The sequence below is a fragment of the Vanessa tameamea genome, chromosome 12 (assembly GCF_037043105.1).
Source record: "Vanessa tameamea isolate UH-Manoa-2023 chromosome 12, ilVanTame1 primary haplotype, whole genome shotgun sequence".
In the NCBI taxonomy this organism is placed as follows: domain Eukaryota; kingdom Metazoa; phylum Arthropoda; class Insecta; order Lepidoptera; family Nymphalidae; genus Vanessa; species Vanessa tameamea.
The window spans coordinates 6,645,893-6,668,177 of NC_087320.1; the positions used below are offsets into that span (position 1 = coordinate 6,645,893).

The following is a 22,285-nucleotide window of genomic DNA, read 5'->3' on the forward strand; positions in this document are numbered from 1 at the left end:
CGTGACACGCAATGAACTTCATTCCTTAGAAAAGTAAATTAAATTTTTGATTACGTATTGTTTAGTTTCTATGAAAATCAAGAATTAAGATCTTTTTCTGTCGTTTGTTTTACCAATTTGCAGAGTCACTGATATAGCGAGCATTTTTTATTATATCTGTATGGATTCTCAGCTTTTTGATAAAAAAATAAAGAGAGAGTCACACTCAAGTTGTATCCTATTCAATAGAAAGGTTTCACAATCGGTAAACATATTGCATTATTAACTAACAAAAAATAAGTGTAAATTTACAATCTTCTCTTTATTCAAGTCGACTAAAAGCAAACGAACAGACAGCCAGTCAGTAGAAACATGAAGTCTGAAAACTTGCAGTGTTTCCACTGCCGTGCCTTAGAGAGCACGTTTGGTCTTAAGGCTAAACAGAGCTATTTAGGAAATATTTCCGGCCGTTTAATGTCATATTGAATTATGAATTATATTAATATTTTCCGCTTAGTTACTAGTTCATTAGGATTAGTGTCGAGGATTCTAGTCTCACTCGCCGTAGCCGAAATCGGTCAGGAGAACATCATCATCAAACACTAGTAAAAAAGTGTACTTTACCTAACCTGCCTACCAAAAAACGAAAAATATATCATTCCGATTATCCGCTTATCATATTCTATCATATTCTGCTCTTTGATAATAATATTTGACTGTACGCTTAAAACGATATTAATTTGTATTCAATAAAAGTATTAATATTTAATGATGCTGTCATTTTGAATTTGAATTGCTGAAATTTTGCAATTTTCCCATAATTACAAGCGAAAATAAAATTAAAAATTCTTTTATTGGAAGTTGCGTTACTAAAAGGGAGCGATTCCCAGTCGATTCGTGAGCGTCCCAGCTATCTATGGATACTAATTGACAATTATTTACTTAATTAATGGCGCAAAACAAAAGCATCCAGCGAGGCGAAGAGTCGACCGCCACGCCGCATCGTATCATGTTGAAATTTCCTACTGAATCGGGGTAATTTATTTTTTAATTTAAAGTTTTTATTTTATCGCACCATGAATTAATTTATAATTTCTACAGTGATTTATAAACTGTAATTTTGTTTTACTAAAAATAGTCGATTTGTCTTTGAGAAAGGTTAATTAGTAAACAGTTAAATCCTCGTAAATTTTAGTTATTATTTAACAACAATTACTTGTATTAATAAAGTTATGTTCTAGTATATGAGGTAACTAAAATTATTACGATGAACCATATTAAAATATACACGTGTATTTATTTTATATCTATTACTTGCTTATAATAAAATTGTTCAACAAATTAATGTATTATTATTTATTATTAGATTAAATTCTCTTAAAACTTGTTATGTTCACATATATTTAATAACTGTGACTCATTTTCATGCCAATGATACCACAATATTCATTCTTAGATGAGATTGAGATTTGTTTGAAGATGTAATGAAAACTGTTAAAGATACTTGTAACTGTGAAGAAATTAATATTGTTGATGCAAATGGAACTGATGGCTTTCGTGGACAACCAAAGTCAACACGTTTAAATTTAATGAGACAAGTTATTATGATTTTTTTAGTAAATACAAGGGTATTTTTTTAGTAAATACAAGGGTACTCTACGAAGCAGGAACCTTTTCCTGCTAGAGTAAACTCAAAAGGTATATAAAATTCATAATTTCATATCATTTCATTTTTTAATTAATTTTATTTTCAGACTATACAACGAGTGAAATTTTTTGTGTGTAATGTTGAGTGTATTGATTGAACTCGGTAAATGGCACCGCGATCGAGTTTTTTAATTCACCCGAACGAAGTCAGTAGGCGTACGAGGGTAGCTCGTGTTAATATATATTTGAAATAAAACTTCATTATGTGCGACGAGAGTAAATAATCTGATTTTGACTTTACAGACGTGTATAATAAGTAAAACGTACGTTTTACGATTTTATTTCCTTTTAGTTTTTGTTTTATTCGAACTTAAATTGGAATTATATGATGATGTGAAGTAATAACCCTTAAATGTACCACTAGTGCAAAGGCTTGGTAATACAACGTGTTAGGGATGCATACTGCCACACTTGTATCTACACATATGGCAATATATTCATACAGATTTCCCTCCTATGTATATTTTGCTGCGATGGTTTGTTTGATTAGATTCTAATTTAGCTTAAGATCATGTTCTATTCTCTAACTTCTCTTCGCTTTTCATATTATATTATATTTGTTTTTAATATCCTGATGTAGCTAATCCGTCGTACTTATGAATCGATATTCTTGAAAAGACAATTAAATCGATTAAAAAAATCGATAGATTGTATACACTTGAATGGAGTTTAGACATTTGCGACATCTCTCTCATCATCTCGGTGCTTTCAGCACTGAAAAATGTCCGTGAGGAAAGGGGAACTAGTTTACGTGGTCTTTATTGTCTATGGAGTCCGTTTTTGCGTCCGTTTGACCCGTTTCCTTAATTATATAATAAAAAAGGCTGTAACCGCCATTATACATCACGTCAAATCACTTCTATTAAGCCTTCTCTTTGTGATGTGTGATGTGATTGTGATGACACCTGTTGGATTGACATTGATTCTTGGAACGGCGACAAGCTCTTACCAGGAAAATAATGATAAAGCCGCAGTAAAATACTGAAGCAAACAAACGAAGATAATATTCGTCTCTAATTCTTAATTGTTTTGTTTTGTTTTTAGAACAAACATGCACTTTACACTAATATACTTTCGATAAACAAACATCACAGTTTATTTTACGCGGTCATGATTTATACAGTACATTTAAATTTTTTGCACCTATATATTTATTTAATTTATCGTAAATATTTCCAAGTGAAAAGTCAGCTTACCCTATAATGGGAGAGGTGATTGACAACACAGGTAAAGTGGACGTCTCTGCCTTGAGTGACAGTGTGGTTTTCGAGCGCTTGTAAAAATTCGGGTTCCACTTCTGCTTGTATCGGCATTTCTCCTAAAAAATTTAAAACATTAGAAAACAGTGTTTATTTAAATACATTTTAATTATGAATTCATCTATACTAATATTATAAATGCGAAAGTAGTTCTGACTGTCTGTCTGTTGCTCTTTTAAGACCAAACCACTGATCTGAAATTGAAATTTTGTATGAAGCAAGCTTGTGCCCTAAGGCTATTTTATGCCTAATACTAGAGAACCAACCCCTACAACACGAAGAAAGCCGCGGGCGACTACTAGTATTATTATATATTAAGCTACTTGTATTTAGTTGAAATATTTCAAAAATGAGAAAAAGACAGGAAGGATATAATTTTTCTTCGTGTAAAATTTTATGCATCATAATATTTCACTTTTTTTGTTGTCATAAGAAAGCCTGAATTGAAATTGAAAATATTATTTAGAAAAAAAATTAAAACTCAATAATTTATTGGACAAGCTTGATTTGGTGTTTTTTTCATTTTCTATCAGCAGTACAAAATGAAATGGCTAAAGGAAACCAGCGGAGCGAAATCTGAAAGATTTTCTTATAAATTAATATTCAATTTTACTCAGCAAATCCCGAGTCTTAACTTGTCGATGTCGGGAATTGTAAAATGATTAGTCGAATATTCAGTTTAACTTCACAAGTGGAATTCTGAAAATGTCTAAGAAATTCCGCTACCCCATTTCATATTAATCTATACTTACAATAAAACTGAAAAGGAACTGCGTTTGTGAATTATATTCTTGGAAATTATTGAAACATATGTTATTGTTATCACCTTCTAATACTTAAATGTAAAATATGGGATTCATTTTTTTGTTAGTACATTGTCATTTTGTTAGTATATTTCTCTACTGTCTTGGTATCGCATGCTTTATCGGCAGGCAGTATTAAAAACAACTTAATCATTTTATAATGTGCTTTTATTACTATTTCAAGTATTTTCATCTGGTATTAAGATGTAAGCGTCAGCTGCAGTGGCAATGCTATGCTTTATATCTTATTTTAATTTTACGATGTTATGAAGTAACTAAAGCGATGGACATTAATTACCCTCTGTTAACTATTGCAATTATAATTAATATTATTTAAATATTCATGCTCCGAAATTTCGAATTGAATACATTTAGTTTTTTTTTATTGAACTACTTCGTTCCTTTATTTAATGATTTAAAAAATTAAGTGGCATAAAATTACTACCAAAAATGCATCTCTATCTCTCGTCTCGAAATGGATTTTAGGTAGAATTACTTTTCAAATTTATTACAATACTATTTTTCATTTTAATAATTTAATAAAAAATATACATGTAATTTCTAAATTTTATGGAATACGTTTTTTTATCAGGAATTTTAATACGCATAGACGGAATATTGATGTTTGTACTGTACATACAAGAAAATGATTTAATTTTCACATTTTAAACAAAAAATTAACATATGGAAGCATTTTTTCGATTTTAATTCAGTTAGCAGCTTATAACAATCTAAATTTCAAAATATGATATTAAATTTTCACTAGATGAAGTCTAAGTGCCTAAGTAATACAGAAATTATCTAAAATAAATAATACCTGTGACGAACACACTCAGAAACGTCATCAGCCAGCAGGCCGCTTTTGTCGACGGTGAAAGCATGTGTTTGTCGATGATATATCTGAAACAAAAATGTAAAATACAACTTCATTTTCTTAAACTATAGATTAAATTCTAGTTGAAAATTTTCCCGGCAGCTGAAGAAGACAAATGGTTGAGGCATTAACGCTACACTTAGCAGGTAAATAATTTTCACGGCACTTTTATTCGTATTTAATTTTATCCATGTTATAGTTAAGGTTTGCTTTTTTATTATACTTAATCGACTACCTCGTCGGTCCAGTCGTAAGTTGGAAGGTTCTAGATTCCGAAGTCCTAGGTTTCAAACCGGGCCGGAACATAATTATGTTATTGGGATTTTCGTCGAGAAATTCTCAATAGTAGCCTGAAAAATGGAAATTTCTTCGTCTGAATTATTTTCGGTTGTGTCGGATTGCCATCCCATTTAGTCAAGGAGTACACGTAATAGAAATATACTTATGTGCTATAGTGTAATTATAGTCCACCGCAGTTTGTTGACCGAAATTGGTCAGGAAGACATCATCAAAAACAGGATCAAACTTTTTTAATATTATATTATTATACCTATAAATTAAAAATATACAACAACCTACTCCATAATAAATATTAAAATAGACTTGTCATTGTAAAAGGTCAATTCTTGAATTATTGGTCATAGGATTAACAATAGTTTAGAGAAATAACTAATCGCTTAACCTAAATAATTAATCCTTTACAAAACTTGTAGTGGGGAGGTAAGCGCGTTTCACCGGCTTTGAAAGCGCTGAAATACCTACCAATAAACTAGCGGTACCCACTCCGACTCTTCGAAGGGCAGCCTGGGATCGTTTGCGCATTACGCATACCATGCTGCCCCTACTGTTGGCCCACCTGCATGGGGTCCTATCTAAGGTAGATGGATCCCGGGGTACAGATAACCCACCTATTCCTGGCGACGTTTAAGGCGGAGGGATAAGATGAGCTATGTGTCCATAATGCCAACGCCTTCTGTCTGGTCTTCTTTAACGGAGCTGGTCAGTGGAGGCACTCTCCTCACGCACCCGCTAAACGGTCGTTTCCCCCATACAACACTCTTGGAGGAATATATAATCTCGATCCACCACCTCTCTCATCTCGATCATGGCGTTAATCACACCTTCGCTGGCTTTCGCTACCAGAGATGTCTCTGACGCCACCGTTGACGGTACTATGACCGAAATAACAATTCAAACTATTTCATAGTTTCACTGTTTCATAGTTTGTTCACGTCTCACCTACTAACTAACTAATCATCATAAAAATCAGGTTGTCAGGGGCAGAAATAAGGCCGCAGGCCCTTCCACTGCTTTTACTCTCCCAACATGCACACATTATTGCTGATTAATCTAAACAATATCTAAAATATAATTTGACCGGAAGAAAAAAATTTGAACTTTTAAATTAAACTATTAATTAAAAAATATAATTAAACAAACTTTGTAGAGAGGAAACTCCGGTTGTTATCCAAAAGTGCTCAGTTAATTTGGTGTAACGCTTTTGCTTTGCACGTAGCACTCATTTACGTTGGTTTTTATTTAAACAATGAAAGGTTAAGCAATTATAACTTTGAAAAATTATTTTTGTGGAATTTGAATATCTTATGATTAATATAGCAAAATATTATTAACAAAAAAAAAAAGAGTACCGCAATCCCCATTCCATTAATTAGCATATTATTTACATGTAAACATTTATTTTTAATCAATTTACACTTTTGTATGAACTTTATATATTTTGTGTTGTTCTATTTTAAATTTGCTACTGAACTTAGTTACTGGCTTGGATTTAAATTTCAATTGTAATATTGTAGATGTCCATATCTTATTCAAGTATAACTTTAATTTTAATCATATTGTTTATTGCGACTGTCTGTGCAAATGATCTGACTTCTGATCGTCCAATAAAGTACTTAATATTATATTAATTTCTCAAATGACAAAATATACTTAGTAAAATTTGTATAGTTAGATTTTGTTGGAAAATAATAAATAACGAATAAGGTAAAACGACAAACAGTCACCAATCAGATTCGATACACAAATAATATGATTAATTCAGCAAATCCGGCTTACACAACTCGATTACGTGTATAATTAGAGGCTATAGAAAATCAATCAATGCGCCACAAATCGTCGGCCGTCTGTAGTTTCATTCGATCTCTATGGATATGGTGGGTCCCTTAGAATATGATACAGCAAAAATGAGAGAAACTTACATATAAACGTATCATATAAATGTTAAGATTTTTAACAGCCTTATAAGTAACTATTTTGACTTAAAAAGTTGAATTTAATTTATGATAATGATAAGATTTAATTTTTGACGTGTTATATTGCTGTCAGGCATATAACATCATCTATCTCGAACTTTAAAAACTCGTTTAATCTTACCGTATAGCTAGTTCCATATAAAATCATTTTGATCTTTCCAGATAGATTGTCAAAATAGTACTTAAAAATTCTAAAATAAAATACCTCAGATCTAAAGAGCCGGCGAACGGAACTCATCGGTTCAATTATTAATACTCGCTGTTGATATTGAAATGTATGTATGAATTATTTAAAACAATATTTAAGGATGTATATACATTTACCCTAACAGCCTGTAAATTTCCCACTGCTGGGCTAAGGCCTCCTCTCCCTTTGAGGAGAAGGTTTGGAGCATATTCCACCACGCTGCTCCAATGCGGGTTGGTGGATACACATGTGGCAGAATTTCGTTGAAACTAGACACATGCAAGTTTCCTCACGATGTTTTCCTTCACCGCCGAGCACGTGATAAATTAAATACACAAATTACACATGAAAATTCAGTGGTGCTTGCCTAGGTTTGAACCCGCAATCATCGGTTAAGATGCACGAGTTCTAACCACTGGGCCATCTTGGCTCTCAGGATGTAAAATGTGTCTCTAAAAAAAATTTCAATGACAAATTGCAATTACAATCAATGAAATGCTGTTATTATCAAATTAATTCCAAATAATATTTTTTAAATGTGTCATAATTTTATTAAAACTGATGACATTACCAAAATTATATGTTCTATGATGAAATCGGCTAAGAAATAAATATCTCTAGCGGGAACACCCCTAGAAAACTAATTGCAGCCCTATCCGTATTGATGGCACAAACGAACGGGGCTCAATGTAAATTATCCAAGCTGATCCACAGAATGCCATTATCGTATATCACTATAACGTTTTATTTGTTAAATACTGAATCTATTACAAATTCTACTAGCTAGAGCTTCAAATTCACATGAGTAATTAAAGTTTAATCCCTAGATATATTTTTTTTAATTATAAAGTCATAAGCGTACAGTGAAAGACATATGTACCTTTATATGTACATGCCTTTTTTAATTTCATTTTATTTCTCAAATTGTTTGATTTTGTTTTGGTGTCATTTTTAATTTCGTAACTGCTTAGTTAATGCCCTGAATAGTATATTTCATTTTCGTATTCTTAGCTTCGAAATTTCGTAAATAATCATTATTATTATTTCGACTGATACTGATGAAATCGTAAGAGTCATATAAGCAATATTTGCTAAGTGTAATCAATCTACTACGTAAACGTTTCAACTACCTGTGTGATTTTGAGGAACTAACCTACCAGTGAAATCAATCTTAAGGAGAGGTCAGGCAGGCAAGAAATCTGACAAATCAATTCCATGCAGTTTATACATTTTTCCGATCAGAAGTTTCACATAAATGAGAAATACGATGTACAATATAATTATAATAGTATGTGAAAATCAATTATTTGAAAAGGCAATTATTAAATATTTACTGACATCTGTTTATTTGCATTCCGATGTGGAACGAATTAACTATCAAATTTTTGAAATTATGAAAACAATCTGAGCCTAAATGAAATGCATTTTGATAATGTTTGACAGTAATTTCGAAATAACATCTACGAAATGTAAACAACTATAACGGAATAGTGTATCAAAGTATTCATTCGTTTAAATCTATGTCAATGTGTTTGTAGATACACCCAATGTGTGTGTGTAGGTTTCGGTTAATCAAATACAGATGTGATTTCTATACATTTTAATCATTCACAAACGATTCGTTAATGGGTATGTAACTTTGTCTCATGTATCATCGTATGGTATGTGACTATGTAACCCACACTAACGGTGTTTTTTCGTATTCAATAGCTCAATTATTCTTTTATTTTAAATTTTTTCCTCAATATTGGTCATTGCGTAGACAGATATCCTTATAATATATGGGACATAAAAGAATACTACTCATAAAAGACAAAATACATAATAGTTTGTATAATGACATAATATGTATATAATCAATTTGATATAAATAAATTAACATATATCATAGTTGATCCGTTAAAATTTCAATTAACTACAATTGCTTCTTAATTGATATTGTTCAATGATGATATCGCTAATTAATAATAATTAGTTTAAATGCGGATTTATTGAATGTTAATCTTTATTAAGTGAAGTATACATTGAATTTTCTTATTAACACATCATTTTAAATTTTAAAATATATAATTTATCGTTGAAGTAGAGACAGCAGAAAAAATTTTTTTTTTTTTAACTGTCCGAATTTTAATATTATAAATAAAGTATATTTGATTTTTTTTTTCTATATTCGAAGCGGTTAATTAAATTTATTAGTAAATCAATATTACCTCATTTAATTTGAATAGGTATTTAAGTAATTAAGTATAACATTGTACTGAATTTAATTTTATATGTACGATTAGAGAGTGTTTTACAGGCTGAGCCCAGGTTATTATATCTGTATTGAGTTCCACTCAAACCTATTTAGTGACTCTCACAGAATACCTTTGCAAACAAACAGAAAGGCCTAGAACACATTTTGTAAAAAATCATTAACCCCTCTATAAGTAATAATTTTATTGAATAGATCAAAAAAAGAAAATGGATGATATAAAGATTAAAGATCATTGTTATATATGCACGTGTTAAACAAATTATTCAATAATAAGACAATAAGAAATTTATTTTGGATACGCTACTTAAATAAACTTAATATAATTGGTAATTATATCAAATATCAAGCTTTCGGTCTTAATAAGATTTCGCTTAAGATAAGGAAATTGTACACAACGCAAATCCAATCATATGCCCACAAGCCACGCGTGATAACGCGATAATTATTGCGTGAGATTATTATCTCCACGTATCTATTGCGTTGCATGATAGCTGAGCTAGAAATAAGAGAAGACACAATTATTTTGATTGCGTGAGAATTAAATGATATCGTTTCGGCACAAGATAAATATATTGTTCAATAATCGTAAAGTAGAGCAATAGTCTGTTGATACTGCTTTGCTTATGTTTAATAATAAGGCTTTTTTTATTGAGATGAATAAATTAATTTAAAACAATTCAAATTTGTAAATGCTGACAGCGTTCTCACTCCTCCCATCCCACGTGGTCATGATTTCGTAATGTTGCTATTTTAATGCTATTATTTAAGTTTTCAATGTGAATAATTCTTATGTAACTTAAGTTTATAATTCTTTACTGAAAAATTAAGTCAATTTTTTAAATATTTTGTGAATCTATTAATATTATTATTAATTATTGTACCAGGGAACTTGGTTGGACTCCAATATAACCCATAGAATAGTCCACCGCTAATCTATTAATGCCATCGTTTAGGCGCTTAAATCATATAAAGATTGGTTAATGTGAAGGTGGTGGTAACAAAACCCAAGTATTGGTAGGAGTGCTAGTGCGAGACAAGCAAAATGACCAATGTTTTTATTCTCTTAATACTTCCCACGCAGGTCAAATAAATGAAGATGATGACTGTAAGATTTGTATTTCCTTTTTTTTAAAGTCAAACGAGCAAATAGGCCACCTGACGGTAATTGGCCTCCAACGCCCAATGACATTGGCGCTTCAATAAATATGAACCATTCCTTAGAACACACCAATGCGATACCATCCTTGGGAGCTAAGATATTACGTCCCTTGTGCCTGCATTTACACTGGCTCACTCAACTTCAACTTTCAAACTGAAAAACAACAATGCTAAGTACTGCTGCTTGGGGGTAGAATATCTGATGAGTGGTGGGTACCATACAGGCTTGCACAAAGTCCTACCACCAAGTCGTTATGTTTAGAGCATTTATTATGTTGGTTTAATAAGACTAAGAAAAATCTTCGTGTGTCGTTTACGCTTCAGTCACATTTTAGTGAAAACTGATCGTTGTCTTTTTATGTAATGTATAACTGGAATAAGACATATTTAGCATCGTATTTTCGAGTTTCTTGTTAATAACATTTTGCCTTTTGTCTTAAAATTAATATGATTATTTTTAATTTACAGTTATATTATGGTACGTTTAAAATCTATGAACATGATATTAGCCTTAAATATGCAAAATAAATGTAACTGAACTACGTATCTAAAGAAAGCATCTTATATGAAAATTTGTGGACATAAAGCTGACTCTAATGGAGGTATAAGGATAACGCTATGTATTTTAGTGTTGATCCTGATGAATGTATGGTATATATTGAAAAGCAAGATACATTGTGATACATCATAAATGTATGGTGCTTATGCCTTACTGGGTATTAGGCATTGAATCATGGTCCATTTTAGTGTTTGTTTTTCTTGATAGAAGAAAAAAAGACGACAAAGTTATCTGATGATCAATGATAAAATTTACTCAAACATAAAGCTTTGACCTTTTAAATTAAATGGATGCACACTCAAAACAATCGTCCAAACTATTACCGACGCCCTCTCATTTACAATTGTGTGTTCACGCAGCTCACGGATCACGTGAAACAGGACACACAAGATACCGATTAATTTTAATGAATCAGTCTAAGATCTTCCTGTAATGCTTAGACATATTGGAATTTATGGCTGAAAAAGTCAAAATGAAAACACTGACTATGTCAAAATTTGACAAACTTTTTATAAAATATTAAGATGATATTTTTAGTTGCAAAAACAAAACAAGCAATTCGTACAATTTTATAAACAGTTATAATTGGATATTTCCGTGCGTAGATGTAAAAATTTAAACAATATTCAATTATTTTGTATAAATACTTTTTATTAATAATAAGTATGAGATCTTTAACAAACCTATTAAAGTCGTTATAAGAATTATTTCTTTTGCTTACTACAAAGACTAATAAATTGTTGCCGAGAATACCTTAATAAATCCAGTTCGAGTCAGAATCTGTAGCCATAAATTGTCAAATAAATCGTGCAACAAGGCCCCAGCTATTGTCGTTTGCTCGACGTCAAGTCATAATTCGAAGGGCGGTAGATTATCGCTTGTTCTCCTTGTTCATACGTTACTAACAATAAGGTACTTCTGAAATTATAACGAGGAATAAAACGTTATAGATTTTAATCGAACTTGCATACGAAATAACTAAAACGAAAACTTAAAAAAAATAATTAAATTAAGTAAAAATTTGTGAAATATTTTTTTTATGTTATAAAATACTTTTTTGTTTGTTTTTCCGAATTCATGCAAAATCATTTAATTTTTTTATTGTTGGTAGGGCTTTGTGCAAACCTGTACCACCTACTCACGATATATTCTACCGCCAAGCAGCCATATTTAGTGCAGTTGTGCTGCAGTTGCAAGTGAGCCAATGTAACTACAGTTACAAAAGATATAACATAACATGGTAAATTTACATAGCCAATACGCCACAAACCTGGAGATGTTGGTGGCGTATTGGCGATGAAAGGAATTGTTAAAATTTCTTACGTCGACAATGTCTATTGGCAGTGGTGACCACGTGCCATCAGGTGGCTCTTTCGCCTCTCTATACCGTAACTAATTGATTGATATTGAATTTAAATACGATACGACTTTGGAGGGATTATGAAATTTTTATCCACTAAAATCTCTGCCGTCTCCGTCAAGGATCAGAGTGGTTACTCGGTCGTATTAATATAATAGTCTGGTGACCACGAGAATATCAAATAAAGCCTACGGCCCTCCATGCCAAATATTAGTCACAGCAGTATAGAACACTTATTTCATTTTATATATATACAATACATATGTGAATAACGAAACTCCATCTCGCATAGCATTTGTATAATTATCATAATTCAAATTTATATAAACGTTACGTTAATTAGTTAATAATGGTGTCTCTACATTGATGATGATGTCGTACTAGCCGCTTACTGGCACGGCAGACAATCTCAAGGGAGGCTAGATATCTACGCGGGCCATAATAATTTTAGTGCACAAGTTGATGTAAACATAAGCGTATCCTCTATTCTATTATCCTCATAATCCAATGCGCCTAAAATACGATACGATCGAAATGACCAACGATACTGTTAATACTGCTGTTAGGCTTGGATCTCAAGAGGAGGCTGTATCTCAAGAACTTTTTTGGGCCAACCTGGAGCATGGTCCCAGGACTTCAGGTACTGCCGTATAACTAACCAAGATGAAGAAGGCTAAGAAGGCATTCAAATTATAAACTTGATTATTTTATCTTTTTATATTTTTTTCTCGGTTTAAGAATAATTAAGACTTTAGTCTGACTAGGGTTCTATTATAAAAATATATTTAATTTCTTAATTAATTGGCAAAGATTAGAGGTTGTTGAAACCATTTCAGTACCCTTTTCTCCTCTGATTGTCAACTGTCTTATCAATAACTCATTATAAAAATAAGAAAAAACCTATTTGTTTTCCTCAAATTTAAAAATAAAATTCCTGGTGTATTTATATTTATAATTCATCTCATGCTCAGCGATTAGATATAACAAATTAACGTGCAGCAAATAAAAAAATATATTTAATCTTAAAAGAAATATAGTTGAAACGTGCTTCTAGGCGTAATCACCGAAATGTCTTTAGAACGAAACCAATGTTAATAAAATTCGTTAAAGGTATTTTGAAATCCTAAAAAAGACAAAGGAACTCCACCACGTAGCCATTTATAATAAACGATGTTACCCGTCTTAGCTTTACAAGGGTACAGTTAAACTTCATATCAACTAGTCTCGCAGGAGAGAATAGAAATTATCATAACTGTATTTAACCGGTAATGTACGTGAAAATCTTTGACAGACAACCGTGCTCTGAGAGATTATGAGAGATTTTTACTTCTAATTTCCTGAGTTGATAGTCTTTGATGGTAATCGGAGGGGCGAGGTCGTTTTAAAAACATACCCATTCGCTTACTAATTCAAGCTGTACTCAGTACTATCGGTTGCATTTCTCAGGGTAAAGGAGAAAGTTGGGAGGAGTAGGAGAAGAAGAATTAGAAGAGATACAAAGGCCAACTACAAACTGTGCAAAAAAAAAATATTCACAATAACATGCATTTATATTATTAAATAAACGTTACAATTATAGTTTTACGCTAAAACAACTTATCCTATATTAGCAAACACATTTTTGGATGAATGAAATTTCTGTTGAAATGTTAATAGTATTTCGATAACTCAATACAAAAGCGAATGGATTGGTAATTTTCATTTTGACCACGTTTATCGTGATAAATTTTAACGGCGAGTTTATTATTTCATTTTTTCAACGTAAAGTAACATTTCAATATTTAAAAGTTGTAAATCTCTCACGATTAAGACTGAGCTGGACTATTGCTGGGTTTATTTGTCCTCTAATTTTCGATGGAAAATTTAGAAAAGGAACCCTAATTTCAGGAATTTGACACATGAGCTATTCCTTCACCACCACTTGCTTAAATGATTTCGAACCTGCAATATTCAGTTAAAATTCACTTTAACCACTGAGCCATTTGACTCTCATTCTCATCCTAACAGTACAGTAATTCGATATGTAATGTGGTGTATACACAAATAAACACATGCATAGATTTGCGTCCTTTCATCTCGGAAAAATGCGTAATCCTTGGGGATATAAATGCTGCATAAGAAAATATCTGAACAACATTTCTTTATCTGACATTTCACCTAAACTACTATATAAAACGCATTCTAAAAACTTCCTGAATAGAATGAAAACTTTTAAAACAATCGCTTTATAGACAATAGATAGAACTGGTCGATTTTATAATTGCCCTATCGTGTTGTATTTAATTTACTGTAAAGCACAGTAGTCGTCAGTTATTTGCTATTATAGTCAATTATATCATTCGCTAGCATTTGTTATATGTATATATTACTTGGTGTCATCCGCGACTACACGCACGTTTGAGGGTTAGCTTATGTCTTTCCTTGAAGCTCAAGCTTGTTTTAGACTAAACAAGCTGTCGCCTGCGGCTTCGCTCGCGTTTTAGGGGGTTGGTTGTCATGTGTTAGGCAAAAAAATAGCCTATGGGCTTCCTTGGAGTTCCAATTTACATCATACGAAATTTCATCAAATTCAGTTCATCGATTTGGTAGTGAAAAAGTGACAGACAGACTGACAGAGTTACTTTCACATTTATAATATATGTATAGAATGGATAGATGAATAGACTAGCAGAACCTGGTATATGTAGTTTTTGAACGGTACAGAAGTTGCAGCGCCATCTAGCGGTGAAATACAATAAAGTTAATACCTACTTTCTCCATGAAAAAAAAACATTAACATGCCAATTTTAATATTCTAAAAACGTCGAGGTTAATGAATCTCAATCGAATTTACCGACATTCACTTATATTATTGAAATACTAGCTGTTACCCGCGGCTTCGCTCGCTTAGAATTTGAATATATTTACAAATTAACTTAAAATATTACGTTAATGTAAGACCTCTTTGTATACCACATTGGTGTGTATTTCAGCCTTTAAGGTAGAATATCTAGAAACGCTTAAATGCGAATCAAATAATTTTTAACCGGTAGCGCAAAAATAAAACGTCATGCATCTAACTTTAAAATATCGGACTTCTAGTCTAACCTGTATACAAAATGTCAACCTTCCATAAAAACTTTCATCCCTTATTTCACCCCGTCAGAGATAGAATATCAAGAAACGCTTAAATACGTCTCTACCCATTTTTAATCTGAAAAAATGGTGCACTTCTATACAAACTTTCAACCCTTATTTCACCCCCGTAGGGGTAGAATATGCAGAAACACTTAAATAAGTATCTACTCCTTTTTAATAAGTAACACAAAAATAAAAAATTATGGACTTCCATATAAACGTTCAATCCCTATTTCACCCCTTTAGGGGTAGAATTTCCAAAATTCGCTTCTTAGTGGGTGTCATGTTTATAAGTGTACAGCCTAAAATATAAGATTTATGCTTCTAATTCGAAAAATGATAATACTTTCAACAACTTACAACCTTTCATCCCCCTTTTCAACCCTTTACAGCACTTTTTCCAAATAAAAAGTAGCCTATGTCCTTTCTGAGGCTCTAAACTATTTGTGTACCAAATTTTATTTAAATCGGTCCAGTAGTTTTGGCGTGAAAGCGAGACAGACAGACAGCCAGAGTTACTTTCGCATTTATAATATTAAAGTATGGATTCTTGTGTTGTATTGAAACTGCGTTTCAACCACTGGGATATTACAGCAATTAATAAAAATAATCCTAAATACTATAACTTAAAGTACATTAAACAGGTGTCGGTTAGTCGAAACTAATTTATCATTTATAGTAGGATGTTTGTGACACATGGAAAATGTTGTTATGACTAATGAAGGCGGATGACATGTCGACGGATACCATGAATGGTTCTGACCTTTGGGGACTATATTTATGCCTTTATTCTCTACTGTCATAGAATATTTGACTGTAATATTTTATATACTATAATATAAAGTTTAATCTCGTATGAATTTGATGTAACGATTATTATTACTTACAAAAATTATCATAGATTATAATTAATTATTGGTAATGGAAATACCACTGCTTATTACACGTGGACCACTAGTTATATCGTATTGTAACTACTGTATACTGTTGTACATACATAAGTATGCGTAAGTATTTATTGAATATGAATTGATAATTCAAACAAAAGCGTTAGTCTAGTTAAGTTAACGTATAACTTTAAGTTGTTGAAAGTATTGTTATTTTAAGAACTAGAAGCATAAAACTTATATGTACACTTATAAAGTAACATATCATGACACCCACTAAGGAACGAATTTTGGAAATTCTACCCCTAAAGGGGTGAAATAGGGGTTAAACGTTTGTATGGAAGTCCGTTATTTTTTAAGTTAGAAACATGAAACTTTATTTTTGGGATACTGATTAAAAAGGAGTAGATACTAATTTAAGTGTTTCTGCATATTCTACCCCTACGGGGGTGAAATAAGGGTTTAAATTTTTTTATGGAAGTCCGTCATTTTTTAAATTAAAAACATAAAATTTTTTTTGGGATACTGATTAAAAATGAGTAAATATGTATTTAAGCGTTTCTTGATATTCTACCTCTAAGGGGGTGAAATAAGGGTTGAAAGTTTTAATGGGAGTCAGTCATTTTTTAAGTAAAAAACACGAAACATTGTTTTTGGGATACTGATTAAAAATGAGTAAATACGAATTTAAGCGCTTTTGGATATTTTACGCCTAAGGAGAGAAATTGGGTAGACATTTCGTATATAGGATAGTCTGGAAGTCCGTCATTTTTGAAGTTAGAAGCTGAGAGCAAGAAAGAGGTCTTACATTAACTTAATATTATAAATTAATTTGTAAATATATTCATATTCTACGCGAGCGAAGCCGCGGGTAACAGCTAGTACATTTATATAACTGTTACTCTTCTAAGTATTCAATTTTTTACTTCCTGAGAAAATATTCATTTTATCTCTAGACCAAGTAATTCTTTCCGTAAGCAGTCACTTCATCATGAACTTCCTGACGCAAGATTATTATAAAACTTTCTTAATGTTTGTAATAATTTGAGATTGAAAAAAGTTAAAAAAATTACATGCCTTAAATTAAAAAAAATATACCGATCAGCTTAAATCAATGTTGTAATTCATTAATTTAACCAAAATGATACATTTATGATAAACAAATCATTATTAATACCAAAAACCGTTTAATAAAATATGGTGCGTTACACAATACGACTTAATCTACCTCAATAGCACATCAATTATCCTTGTTTCCTATATAATCAAATATGCAATTACCGAATGTAATTAGTATTTAATGTGAGGTTTAGACTGTGGCGGGATTCCCATAATTAATGAACATTTGGGTTGCAAATCAGTGGCCACGTTCGCAGAGTTGACTGCCGGGAAATGTGAAAAAGAATAAGGATAAGATTTCTAACGGAATTATCTACCTTTGCTTTTTCAACGGACTTTCATATACATTTCTATCTCCGCTATGTTAAACTACCTGATGGTAAGTGGTAAGTGAAACAGTAAAATTAAATATTGAATAGTCAGATATAATATAAAATATTGTAGGTATATTTATAATCATCTATGTATTTCTTTCTATTGCATCTTCTAATGTTGATTATTATGAAATTTACATAGATATAGAAAAGAACACAAGTTACCACCTAAAACTTGTCCAGCCCATCTTACGCGAGTGAAGTCGACGGTTGACAGTAGTAATGAAATATAATACGACTCTACGTATTTATATGATAACAAAAAAAATTAGTAAAAAAAATAACCATGAAAATAAAATTACATTAAGATATTCATACTTGCAACACTGCGTTCTAAAATTAAAAGACAAACATAATATTTAAACAGTTGTTTCTTAGATGTCTTATAAATTTGTCAAAATATTTCGAATAACATTTCAAAGTGGAAATGTAAAATGAATTCGAAATATTTAAAGAGACTGCTACAATTTGTCTAAAATTAACAAATCAACAAGGAAATTACGACACCTCGACGGGGCGACTTAATTTACCGACAAACAAACAAGATAAATGAACTGTCAGGTACTAATGCGCTTGCCGGAAGAATTCAAATATACGATTTTTGTTATATATTTTTACGAAGGAAAATTTAATATTTGACTTTACTAAGGTACAAATTGTTTTTGTTAATTGTACATTATTTACAAAACAATAAATAATAATATTGGAAACGAACAATGGATTTTAATCAAACTTTATATAGTATCTTACATCTTAAACAAATATTCTTTTTATTCTAGAATATTCTCAGAAAATCTGAGTGCTTGCATCTCTCGGTGAGATGGAAGTTTTGGGACATGACGAGACCTCCAAATAATTGTCTTAATACAATCAAGCAATATGCACACACATTTGTTAATATAAAATGTTAAACGAGTACTTGTGCCTATATACGTATGTGTATATCATGTATGGGTGTGTATTTATACATATAATTATTCTATCGCTTTATCAATCAAATTTCCAGATAACTGGCAGAAACACCCTCTGAACATACATATATAAAATCTAAATCAGTGTAATCACAGGCACAAGGGACATAACATCTTAGTTCCCGAGGTTGGTGGCGCATAGGTGATGTAAGGCATGGTTAATATTTCTTACAGCGCCTTTATCTATGGGCGGTGGTGACCACTTACCATCAGGTGGCCCATATGCTCGTCCGCCAACCAACGCCATAAAAAAAAAAAAAATAATAATTCATACATATACTTTCCATAAATAGGTACTTACATACGTTTTTGCCGGATATATCCAACTATATTTTTTATATAAATATGTAGAAAAGAAAAATTAATTTCGTTAAATTTTAAACGAAAATAAACGTAACTAGTAACGTTCTAACAGTTTTGGTCTTCCTGCCGTGGAAAGGCTGACTCAATTTATTTCCACGTAACTACCACAGAACAGTAAAACCACTACGCCGGTGTAGTTAGATAAACTGTTGTTAAACGTAGCTCGAAACTAAAAAAAATTATTCAAACACTCGCAAGTACATCGCTTAATATACAAACGTTACTATTCATGAAATTTTCGTTTAAAACCAATAACACTGACGTGAGTTTTATTAAGGTATATTACTAAAGTCTTGTTGGAATAAATTTTTATTAACCTTTGTGGAGCAGTGATAAAAGTTAAATCTGTAAATTATATAGTAAACAAAATAGTCTCAATGTTGATATTTTAATGTCAAAGTTAAATAAAAGAACACTTTTAACGAAACGCAAGTCTTCACTCAATCAAAGATTACCATATCACTGTCTGACTGGCGGCACAAAAAGCAGAAAAACTTATAATAAATATAATAAATCATACGTTATATCTATTATTTTAAAAACAGAAAGCTTATTCAAATATAATAAGCGCATAATATTGGAGAAAACATAAAAGCAATCCTATAGTTGTCATGAAATATTATGTGATCCGTTTAATTATTGCGCAAAATACGTAAAATCGAACCTAATTACGTGTGTATTAAAATTTACCGCGTCATTATATTATAATAGCTTAATCTCATTGGAACTGAAATGCAACGAAATTATATTTAATTTAATTATGATTTTTTTTTTTTTATTTTAATTGACGTTGTTGTTTAGTCTTGTATACGACTGCTTATAGGTTTAGAAATCGGTTTCAATGCGTGAATGTGTTACGAGAAATCAAAAAAAAAAAATAATAAGTTTACTCCATCTATTTTTTCTTAAACCTTCTTTTTCCTTTTATTTTGTATTTATTTGATTTAAATATACGTTAGTAGTTTTATCTCCACTCATTGTTTAAGAGGAATGGTATATAATATGCTAATTAGATAAGAATATGATATAATGACTTTACTGTCAAGTAAAATCATTATAATATATTCTTAAGGTTATTATTTATATCTGGTACATATTCTTAATGGGATTACAATTTGATAGTGGGAGGGATGAAATGGGAGGGAGAAAAACGAAAAGAAATACTATTTATTTCTTTATCGTGGAAATTTATAAATGTTTAATAAATTAATGTTATAACACTGACTCAGACTTAAAACCGAAACATTACAATACAAAGTATTCCCGTTTGACGGTAAAAACATAATATGATGAATGGGTGGTATCTACCACCAATACGTATTTTGTATTGTAAATTTACATCAATATTCCAGTAGTGTTATCCATTATCTGGCATAATGTATCTGGATATGCCAGATGTATTTACGTCATCATTTTTGTATGTTTAAATAGAAGATACATATTGAGCCCGTTATATATTCTGTAATTATTATTTGCTGTTACGATTCTGAATGTTGTCGCTTTGGATTTTCTTTGGGAGCGCAATATTTGCTCACTGCTAAATCCTTATGTAAGCACGTTAAGCTGATTTTAGTGAATTTCGTCAACTTTATCTTCCTTTTATTCATATATTATTTATATTTAAGATATAAGACTTCCTACTTAGATTATTCTTTTAAAAAAAAATCTATATTTAAAAATCAATCACGAAAAGGGTTATTTAAACTGTTCTTAAATAAACTATTGGAAAATAGTGTTCTTAATATTTCGAATGTATTTTAGTTTCTAGATCTAACGAAATTTTATTGAAACTCAATTCTATTTAAGTTTATACCCAGGACATATTTTTTATTCTGCGTTAAATTGCCATTGGTTGAAAGGGAATTGACGAAACAAAAAAAAAATTTATATCCACATTAAAAACGCGGATAAAATAAAGCATCTCGTTATAACTAAATATTTTCAACATTCACATCATTCCGTATGATTTAACATGTAAAAAAATATATTAAAACCGCCCAGCTCACGATAGGTGACGATGAAAAAGTTTCTTTTATTCATTGTGTCATTTCTATCACCATCACGTCTTTTTTGTTCGACGCCACAACTGCAACTGTGGGCTAAGGCTTAATTTTCACCGGTTATATTACGCTACATATTGCGATATGATTTTTGTCGTAGATTTTACTCGATGGAAACACATTGAAACAGTCAACAAAATTTACCGAACTCGAACACAAAATTTAAATTATTGTATAGATAGAAAAAATATATATTTCTATTATTATTAAAGTTTATCGATAGAATGGTTTTGTATAGGCTCTAAGTGGGTACCTACTTTCCAATTACCAATTCTACGGTCAAACAGTAAAATTTTGTTCAGATGTGTTCGAATTGGACGAGTGAGGCCGTAGTTACCATATGCTTTTTACGCTTATGCTGGTGGTTATTCAGAACCAATATGACTTGGGTAACTTCTAGAAAATAGCCTACCCATTTCGCTTAAAAGGGAAGACAATTACCAAGTCTACAAAGGCATTTTCCATCAGGTACCAAACTGTCAATTTTCCTCTATTAAAATAAACTTATATGTATCCAGTGTCAATGAGCAAAGATGAACTCTTATCACCAGGTCCTATTGTTGGTTGTCATCCTTAAATAAATTCACTCTGGGTTATTCCAAAAACGGCGGTTTACAAACAAAAAAAGATTTAAAATTCATCAATAGGTAAATATATTATGTTTACTTATATAGAAATAAAAACACTTAATAAATAAATAATTATTGAATCTTAGAAGATTTTAGTAACGAAAGTTCCTTTTTTTTGTCAAATTGTCTATTCAAAGCATTCCAAGCACAAACAACCTAAAATTAAATCCATTACAACTTTTTACACTTTCTTTGTTATATAAAACTTTCTAGGATAAATTATTTATAACAAAAGAACTTAATTGCTATGACCATAATTATTCTGTTATACGTAATAAATTATTTAATAGTTCTGCATAGTATATTCCCATTGAATAATCAACCTAATGTTCACCTTACAATAGCGACT

The 22,285-nt window shown here is 31.0% G+C and overlaps 1 protein-coding gene across 1 annotated transcript in view; it reads right to left on the reverse strand.

Annotated features, from left to right (window-relative positions):
- LOC113393064 (lachesin-like) overlaps window positions 1-22,285 on the reverse strand; it is an 89,740-nt gene that overhangs the window by 43,348 nt on the left and 24,107 nt on the right. Inside the window, exons 2-3 of the mRNA XM_026629757.2 lie at window positions 4,566-4,648; window positions 2,883-3,004 (exon numbers count right to left, since the gene is read on the reverse strand). Of these exons, the coding sequence (XP_026485542.1) occupies window positions 2,883-3,004; window positions 4,566-4,629 (186 nt within the window). The 5' untranslated portion in view covers window positions 4,630-4,648. The remainder of the gene's footprint in view (window positions 1-2,882; window positions 3,005-4,565; window positions 4,649-22,285) is intronic.